Source organism: Loxodonta africana, chromosome 19 (genome assembly GCF_030014295.1).
Source record: "Loxodonta africana isolate mLoxAfr1 chromosome 19, mLoxAfr1.hap2, whole genome shotgun sequence".
NCBI classification, from domain to species: Eukaryota; Metazoa; Chordata; class Mammalia; order Proboscidea; family Elephantidae; genus Loxodonta; species Loxodonta africana.
The window spans coordinates 17,767,421-17,777,266 of NC_087360.1; the positions used below are offsets into that span (position 1 = coordinate 17,767,421).

The 9,846-nt window shown below is 45.2% G+C and overlaps 1 protein-coding gene across 1 annotated transcript; it reads right to left on the bottom strand.

Annotated features, from left to right (window-relative positions):
* Window positions 1–267: 267 nt before the first annotated feature.
* Window positions 268–7,498, bottom strand: SRSF9 (serine and arginine rich splicing factor 9). The gene is made up of 4 exons (XM_064272288.1): window positions 7,275–7,498; window positions 4,828–4,988; window positions 2,301–2,473; window positions 268–792 (listed from the first exon to the last, which is right to left on the bottom strand). The coding sequence occupies exons 1-4, from the start codon at window positions 7,460–7,462 to the stop codon at window positions 649–651; spliced, it is 666 nt and encodes a 221-aa protein (XP_064128358.1). The 5' UTR covers window positions 7,463–7,498; the 3' UTR covers window positions 268–648.
* Between the last annotated feature and the right edge of the window lie 2,348 nt (window positions 7,499–9,846).

Below are 9,846 nucleotides of genomic sequence, written 5' to 3' on the forward strand. Positions count from 1 at the left end.
CCATTCCCTATGTGTAATGCTCCCTTTTTCTTTAAGGCAGCTTATTTTTACAAGCTTGGCCTTAAATTTTAAGAGAACTCTGAACCTGCCCTTCGGATTTAAAGTCTCAAATCACCATCAGATCAACTATCTTTCTCCCCATGTACAGCTACACACTCTTCCTCCTTACTCACTGGGTACAAGCTGCTACTAAAACTCAATGGTGTTTTTAAATCAGTGTACCTGTTTGGTGAAATCTGTGAACTTAATCAACGACAACGACACATGTGAATTACTAAACGTTTAAAATATATTTCTAAACAGAATGGGCCGGCTCAGTCACAGTTACTGCTGATCTCCATAGCAGAGCAACCCACAAAGACACAGCACTGATTTTTTTCCCATAATCAGGGGTGAAAAATATACAACTTGTTTCTGAACCAAAACCACAATTTCAGCAGTTTAAAATGTTTCACTGCTAATAATGGCCCTGGTAGAAATTATGTAGTTTTTTTTTTGTTTTTTTTTTTTTCCTTAAAAAAAAAAAAAAAAAAGAAAATTAAAAAAATTTCCTAAGACACTAAATCATCAATCTGGAATGTAGATTCTGAGCACAAAGCAGCTCAGTTCACACTAAAAAATAAAGAACAAATCCCATCGCCTGTTGTCTCAGTAGGGCCTGAAAGGTGAGTAGTAGTGTGGGGAGCCCCTGCTTTGGTATGGAGAGTCACGGCCCCTTGACCCAGACCGAGACCGTGAGTAGCCATAGCTGGTGCTTCTCTCTGGATAAACCCGGATATAGGATGTTTCACCCTGCAATTCAAACAAAAAGAGGAAAGGAAAAAAAAATATTAAAAGAAAGCGGGGGGGCAGACCAATACCTAAACATGCCTGGCTAACGATAATAGTTAAACTACTAAGCACTTACCGTGCCTGACGTAGCATGGTACTTTACATGAATTATCTTGCTAAACCCTCAAAGTAACACTACAAGGTAGGTACTCTTACTGTCCCCATTTCAAACATGAGAACAACTGGCACAGTAAGTAGCAGCCTGGCATGTGATAAATGCCCAAATGTTAGCTATCGTTGTTAATAACATCCAAATTATTGCTACTAACCCCCAGAACCTAAGAACTGGAAAGGTTCTCAGAGGTCAGTCTCCTGCCACCTCATGCATGAGTATCTAGGAAGGAGCTAACCTGTATTCAACACCTCCCATATGTCAGGACCTGGGCTAGAAACTCTAGGCACCGTCATAGTCTTGTGAGTTGGTATCATTCTTGTGACCATTTTGCATATGGAGGAACTGGGGTCCAGAGAGTAGCTTGGCTAAGGAAATAAGCGGCAGGAGTCATGTCTAGGTTGGCCTTGTCTCCAGACCCTTTGCCCTCTGCCAGCATCCTCAGAAGATCTAAAAACGTTAAAGGCGAAAGAAGGCATGTGTTTTTCCCAAGATGAACTCAGTAACAGGATTTAACCTACTGAGGCCCTGCTTTGCAGTATAACTGAAGGCCAGCCAGGTGCTGACCAGTTCTGCTCCAAACTCAAGTCTTAGAGGATAGTTTGAGCAAAAGCATAGTTAAGTAATGCAAAGACCAACCTCCAAGCCATAAAACGAGGGAATTATTTGAATCCTAAAGAAAAACAAGCCCAGAAGTCTACATCCCCCAGACAACTCTAGTTAGGGCAGGGTAACAAGAAAAAAGAACATCCTATTGGTGGTCTGGCCTCTGGTCTCAATGGTAGCAAAGGGATAGCCACCACTTGAGCTGATGGGGAGATACAAAGCAGCAGCACCTTGCTAAAAGGAAGGACATCAAGAACTAAGCTCAGGTGACCAACAAGAAAATATCAAGCTCGCTCAGGTTTCAGAGGGCCCTGTATTGCCTTGGGAAAAGAAACCTCAAGTGACAACTCAGGGACAGCAGGAGCTAGAAGGGCCAAGTTGATGAGGTCACCCAATAGAGCCCAGCTGAGACCCAGAGGGGGGGCAGCCATATTGGTTAGGTTCGCTGGGGGACACTCCAGATTAAGCCAGTTGTGAAAGGGCTATCACAGAACAGCTCACCACATTATGACAGACTGGGGCAGCATTCTCCCCAAGTTACACATACTATGAATGCAGACTTCTCTCTGCTGTGACCCTGCAGGGCTTAGGCATGGTGAATCACCCAGCTCTATCCACTTGTGATACGGCTTTAGTGGTACTGTGAAGTTATTAAGTGGCAGTAAATGCACGGTCTGTAGCTAGTTCTGCTAGGACAGGTTCAGGTGGTGTACCCTAGGTTCGAGCACCTCAGCAGAAGGTGAGGACCCACCTCATGAGAGCGGAATTTGGTGTCATCCAGTTTACGCAGGGCATATTCCATATCTTCTTTTCTGAGATACTCAACCATCCCCATTCCATCCTTCTGCACATCTGCGTAACAGACATCCCCAGCCTCTCGCATGTGGTCCTTCAGGTCCTGCCAGCTGCCTGATGGAGGAAGTCCTAGGCAAAGAGAACATAATGAAAAGAAGCTACACTTTGACCACGTTACCATCCTACCAACAGCCAGCAACACCTAGAGTCCCTTCTCTGTCGATCACTACTTTTAAATCCTGACGGTCCCCAAATCACAAAGCTTTGTAAGAGACATGAAACCAGAGAAGAGCACTAAGGTATGTCTGGTAAACCACCTTAAGAAACTGATCCTAAGCTAATCTTCCAGAGACCATGGCTTTCTAACAGAGAGCAAGACGTCCTCCATCCCCTAACAGGTTTAGTATCTCAGAATTCATAGCCTCTTTGTCCTTCATAATTAATACCAAACTCCTACTGAAAATTTGAGTTCTAGTTGATTCCTTTAAGAAATTTATTAGTACCATTATGACATTTATCAATACCATTTCTTTCTTGCTTAGCCAGACTCCCAGAACACGAGGATTTTGAAACCAGCCAGTGAAATAACCAAAGCGTAGCTGAAGGTAACAACACAACTAAAAAATTTAAAAAGAGTTTATCTTGTCAGTGTGAATGACTGACAAACTAGACAAAAACTAGAGTTGATTCTGACTCTTAACGACCCTAAAGGGCAGAGGAGAACGGCCCCATAGGGTTTCCGAGGCTGTAATCTTTATGGAAGCAGACTGCCACATCTTCCTCCTGTGGAGCAGCTGGTGGGCTCAAACCACTGACCACTTGGTTAGCAGCTGAGCGCTTTAACCACTGTGCCACCAGGGCTCAAATCAGACAAAGTACCTCTTAAAAGATCACCAACATTCTTCGATACAGTGAGGGGAAAGGTAAGACTCAGATGCTAAAACTAGTCGGCAGTCATACAACCCTACCTGATGTTCATGAAAGGGAAATGTGCTCCTGCTCTCAAAGGCTGTGTTTACCGCTCACAGCTCAGGACTGCAGCCATTTCCTAATAGTTTTCTAAGCAGCATTTCAGAGCAGCATGGAGAGAAAAAAAAAGATATGACATCCTGAAGGAGGGAACAGATAGAGTTCTGGGGTTAAAAAAATTACAAAGGGACACAAGATAGGCAGATACCTAAAGTATCATCCTTAAGCACTGTTACGGACTAAACTGTGTTCCCCCCGCCAAAAAAAATTTTTTTTTAAAAACCCATTGCCATCGAGTTGATTCTGACTCATAGTGACCTTACAAGGCAAAGCAGAACTGCCCCATAAGGTTTCCAAGGAGTGGCTGGCTGGTGGAGTCGAACTGCTGACCTTTTGGTTAGCAGCTGAGTTCTTCCTGTGCCACCAGGGCTTCCCCCCAAAAATATGTATTATAAATCCCAGCCTCTAGGCCTGTGGCTATAATCCCATTTGGGAATGGGTTGTCTTTGTTAGGTGAATGAGGCAGGGTTTGTGTAGGATACCTCTTGAGTCAGACTCTTGATATATAAAACGGATTAAAGCAACAAGTGAAAGCAGCAAAGATGGGAAGAGAGAGATAGATACCAAGGCACATGAAGATCACCCAGGAGCAAAAGCTCAAAGAGACAAGGACCTTCTAGAGCTGACAGAGAAAGCGTTCCCCTAGAGCTAGCACCCTAAATTCAGACTTCTACCTTCCTAAACTGTGAGAAAATAAATTTTGTTAAAGTTACCCATTTGTGGCATTTCTATTATAGCAGCACTAAGTAACTAAGTCAAGCACCATGGAAGCTGGGTGTGATTGGTTTTTTAGAGTGACATTCACATCCAAAAAGGAGCCAGGCTCCCTCAATACATTTCACTCCACCAAGGCCCTAAAACTCATCCTGCAATTTGCAGAAGGGCCCAGGTCTATACCAATGTCCTGATATTTTAGAAAGATAAATTAACTTCTGAGTTTAGCACTTTATCACTTGTCAACACTACACATTTTATTCTATACTCTATATTTCACAATACAATCCCCAACACTCCAAACTGTTAGTTGGTTTTTTAAATAATTTTACCAAAACCACCACAAAATCTGGCCTTTTGCATGATATAAGGCTGGGTAAGTTGTTCAAATCTGGCTTCCGGAGTATCCTTTTAGCAAGTCCAACACCAAGGTACATTCCAAAAGAAAACATCTTGGAATTCCAATTGAAGGGAATGTGCCATCATCTTCTCTCCTTACCACTAGAATACCTTTTTATAAGATGCACGTTTATGTCCCACCAGGGCTGCTAGTTTCATTTTCAGGATACCTGCCTCAATGGCAGGATACCTGTCTAGACTTTGGATTGTCACTATGCATAGGCTATTGGAAAGAAAGCCCCACATTTCCCATGCACTGAAAAGCAACAGCTAACATTTCTCAGGGGTCAGACTGCTCAAAGTGTTTTACATGAAATCACTTCAATTTGAAAGAAACATACCTGAAACAAGAACTCGGAAATCAGATCTTCTGGTAGGAGGCCCATTCCTCCCACCGCGGGGCCACCCACCCCGACCTCCGTAAGCCCTGGGAAACTCCACACGAAGCCGACACTGGCCATAATCATAACCATTCCTTCCGTAAATTGCATCTTCAGCATCTCTGCAAAGAAGAGTTTGAAGTTAGTGCTACCCAGGAGGCTGGCTGACTGCTGAGTGAATGGCTTGAGTAACAAGAGGGAATTCCAGAATGAAACAAAAAACAAACACCCCACGAGAAAAACAAGACCTTTTTGCTACTGCTACTATGCACTATTGCTCTGAAGATCTTTCATGATGCTAGAATTAAACTTTACAACTACGACACACAGGGCTTTCTAGGTATGAAATGATACTCAGTGGGTGAGAAAAGGTTATAAGAGGATTATTTTTTAAATGAATAAATTGTTGCTCAATGATTTTGCCAATAAGTGTTTCCTTGATCTTGGTTAGCAGTTTCTCAAAATGTACACCATACATTCACTCCCTATTATTCTGCCATAAGGCCTAGTACCATAAAGCCTATAGAAAGAAAATTCCATTAAAAAAGATGTAAGGTTCAAAAGACAGGTGTTTTGTGAGCAATATGGGAATTCTCAAGTATACCTTTTCTGCAAGGTAAAACCACATTGTTAAAACCACACTCTGTGGGTATATTTTAAGTCTTTTCTAGAACTGTGGGAGAGTTAGGAATGCCAAGTTGGTTCTCCAATATTGGATGGGGGGAGAACAGGCTCAGGGCTTGGGTGGACAAGCAGAGCTCAAGATCTGTCAATGAGGGCACCATTATACTGTCACAGGCACATACTCACTTATCAAGATTCTAGTCACAAGACTAAAAGCAACAAGGACCACATCCAGCGTGGCCCTGGCTATATTTACAATGCAGTGAGAGAGAAACAGAATGCTAATAGAGTTTAAGAGCAGACTTCAAATAAAAATTGACCGGAGTTCAAATTACTGCTACTCACAAGTAGCTATCTCTGGGTGTTTATTAAGTTTTTGTATCTCTAAATGTAAGTAGTATGCACATCTCACAGGGCTATTGTAAGGATTAAATAAGACGTTATGTGCACAGGGCTTTTGCTTAGAACTTGACACCCAGTAATATCAAAAGACAGCTTTTCTATTATCAAAGGAATGAAGAAAGAAGACAACGTAGCATACAATACAGTAAAATCATATTCTCTATGGGTTCAAATCCTACTTGGATCCTTTACTAGCCTAGTCTTTTTACCAACTTTTATCAACAACTCTTTGAAACCAGTTTCCTCAACTCTAAAATAAGGTTAACAGTACTTACCTCATAAGTTGCTAAAAAGACTAAATAATACACAGCATGGTACTTGACACACACCAACTACTCAAAAACTCATTGGTATGGTTACTAATCAATGGAGACGCTTCTCCAGTGTAAGTGTAAAAAATGGCTAGATCCACCGTTGAGGCAAATGGCAAGACACCAGGATGAACTGTCAGTCTTTAGCCATCACAAAGCCTCAGGCTGCTTCCTGCCTGCGTTGCCCAATACCCCTACAGCAGGTAGATTACAGACGTTTCTCGCTTACAGATATTTCCTGTAAGGAGGAGACTAAATAAAGTGGTTCCTGAGACGATGCTGGAAAACAGGAGCGAGGTCCTATTTACCCTAGAGGAGTGGCCACACAGTGCAGTAGCTTCTAAACAAGTTCCTGGGCCTTTTCGGCATGAGGGGCTTCAATGCCTTCAATCACAAAGACCCCTCTGAGCCAGTTTTGGGGCACAGTTTCCAAACCCCTGAGGCCCTTTTGCACCTAGCGGTACCTCCCTCACCAGGGAACAGTGAAATCGGAGACCCCCTCATGATGTTCTAGAAGCGCTCCCAAATCCCTGATTCTTTTCTAAGGATGAGACCTTGGCCTTGACAGACGCGAGGGTGGAGCTCTGTTCGACCACAGAGACCCCTTGACGACTTCCAAAGACTCCCGTGTCCCTGCAATCTCTTCCCCCCCAACGGCGAGTTCGGCCTGGGGGACGGGGTGGGCAGAAAGGGCGCCCGGCGATTTGGGCTCTCCCCGCCTAACTTGGGGACCCGAAGTTCCCAGGCTCCGGGGCCGCCTCCCCGTGAAGGCTGCCTCTCAGCCGCGGGGCAGGGAGTGGGAACTTGTGCCATCCATGAGGCCGGCCTGAGTGGGCTGGGACCTTCCCAAGGCCCAGTTTGTTTTTTTAAGTTAAAAAGAATAAATAACAATAAAGGAAGTGACGACGAAGCGAAGGGCGGCCCGGAGCCTGCGGGGAAGGGAAGCCTCGTCCCCCAGCCGGGGGCGCCCTAAGGGGTCCGCGCGGAGGGGGAGGGGAGGGCGTGAAGGGGGAGGGGACGCGGGAAGCCGGGCCTCACGCCGGCGGGAAGGCGGGCGGGCGGGGCCCTCACCGGGGGTCCTCGAAGCGCACGAAGGCGAAGGGCACGAGGCCGTGCCGGTTCTTAAGCTCGATCTCGCGGATGCGGCCGTACTTGTAGAACAGGTCTTCCAGGTCCTTCTCGCGCACGTCGGTCGGAAGGTTCCCCACGTAGATGCGCCCGTCGCCCTCTCCGCCGCGGTCGTCCGCCCAGCCCGACATCCGCCTAGCCCGACGCCGCGGGCCCGCCGCAGCCCACGTCGCCGCCGCCGCCGCCTCAGTCCGGGTCCCCCCGCTGCGTCCCGCGGGCTCTGAGGCGCTCAGCCGCACTGCATTATGGGAACGCGGAGCGGAAGCGCAAGGGTCGGAGGAGGCAAAAGGAATCCTCTTAAAGGGACGCGGTTGCGGTGACTGCGCCTGCGCGCAGGTCGGCGCCCCCTGTAGGTTTCCGCAGGCGCAAGGGAATAAAAGGGAGAACGGTTTGGGTTCTATTCCCGGACGCCAACTCTGCACTTACGCAAGCGACTTGGGCTCCTTGAGTCTTAGTTTCCCTCTCTGTAGCGCTGATTACAGGCTTTTGTGAGCATTCACTGAGATGACGCCTGTAGCGCCCAAGGACGGCCCCGCGGGTTGTCACTTTGAGTGCGGGGCGCCTGAGGGAGGGAATCAGGCCGGGGCTGCAGGCTGACCCCGCAACGGCTCGGAGGCATCCCCAACGGCTGGGCTAGTAGGGCTGTCGCAGCCCTCAGCCTCAGGTCAGTAGCCCTCTGGGCCACGCCGTCCCCATTTTACAATTTTTACAATTGCTTGTAACTGAGGTGGACTCAAGAGTTTACCGGGGACAAGGAGGAACTAAAAGAATCGTAATAATTAAGTGCTTCTCTCGACTTGTGTTTTTTATCCTCATCCAGGATATAGATATGCCTATATTACAAGAAGAAAACTGAGGTCTTGTGGTGGGGTCGGGATTAGAACCCAGTGGCGCGCTCCAACCCCTCTTGGACAAACGTCCGCAAATCAGACTCTTACTTGGAACCTTTCCACATTTGCATCTCATAAGGAGCCCTGGTGACACAACGTTAAGCGTTGGGCTACAGACCAAAAGGTTGGCGGTTGAAAGCCACCCACTCGGTTCCGCGATCTGCTCCGGTAAGGATTACAGTCATATGGGGCAAACAATATGGGGCACTTCTATTCTGTGACATGGGGTAACTCTGAGTCGAAAATCGACTTCACGGCGCACAACAGCATCCTATGTCGTGGCATTGAACCTGGGGGTTTTAAAAAATGAGGCCTTGGCATTCAGAGAGTCTTAATCTAAAGGAGGTTTTTCCTATTAAAAATGAAACCTCTATGGATTGATGAATGGATAAATATATGATAAAGCAAATATAGCAGAATGTTAGCTGTAGAATCTAGCTGGTGGGTGTATGGGTGTTCACCTTACCATTCTTTCAACCTTTCCGTATTGTTTGATTATTTTCGTAACAAAATGTTGGGGAAGAAATGAAACGTGTTAAACACAAATTCCATTAATGCTAACAAGAGCGAGCAAATATTTAATTAGAAACGTACTTGGTTTCTAGTTATACTGCCTCTGAAACTTTTAAAATCAAAACAAAGAACTTAGACATTCACACATAACTAACTACTGAGTGTACCTTGTCATAACCTTTCTGGAAGATAAGTTGATTGTATTTATCAGACCCTGCACCGTTTTTATTTTATTGTGATTAAAAATATACATAACAAAGCATTTGCTAATTCAACAATTTTTACATATATTATTCAATGACATTGATAACCTACTTCACGTTGTGCAACGTTTTTCACTATCCTTTTCCAAGTTATTCCACCATGACTCACATAAACTCAATGCCCCCTATGCGGTAACTCCCCCTTTTTGTCCCTCCCTCCCTCCCTCCCCAGTAACCACAAATAAGCTTTGGTTTCTATCCGTTTGGTTATTTCATATGAGTGAGATCACACAGTATTCGTCCTTTTGCAACTCACTTACTTCACTCAGCTTAATGTTTTCAAGGTTCATCCATGTCGTGGCATGCATCAAGACTTCATTTCTGTTTATGGCTCAGTAGTGTTCCACTGTATGCATGTGCCACATTTTGCTTATCCATTTATCTGTTGATGGACATTTCTGTTGTTTCCACCTTCTGGCTATTGTGAAAAGTGTTGCAATAAACATTGGCATACAGGTCTGTGTTTGCATTCCTGCTCTCAGTTCTTTTAGGTATATACTTAGGAGTGGGATTGCTGGGTCATATGTCTGTCCTATAGGGTTGCTATGAGTTGGAATCGACTCGACGGCACTGGGCTTTTTTTTTTATGGCAGTTCAATGTCAGCTATACCACAGCTGCTGTACCATTTGGCATTCCCACTAACAGTGGAAGAGGGTTTCAGTTATCTCCCCATCTTTGCGAGCACCTATTATTTTCTGGTTTTCTATCATAGCCATTCCAGTGGGGGTGAGGTGATATCTCATTGTGTGTGTTCATTCTAAAAAAATATTTTATTATGAAAATATATATAACAAAACATACGCTATCTCAAAAAATAAATAAACCATCTCTTAAAAATTTTTACAGGT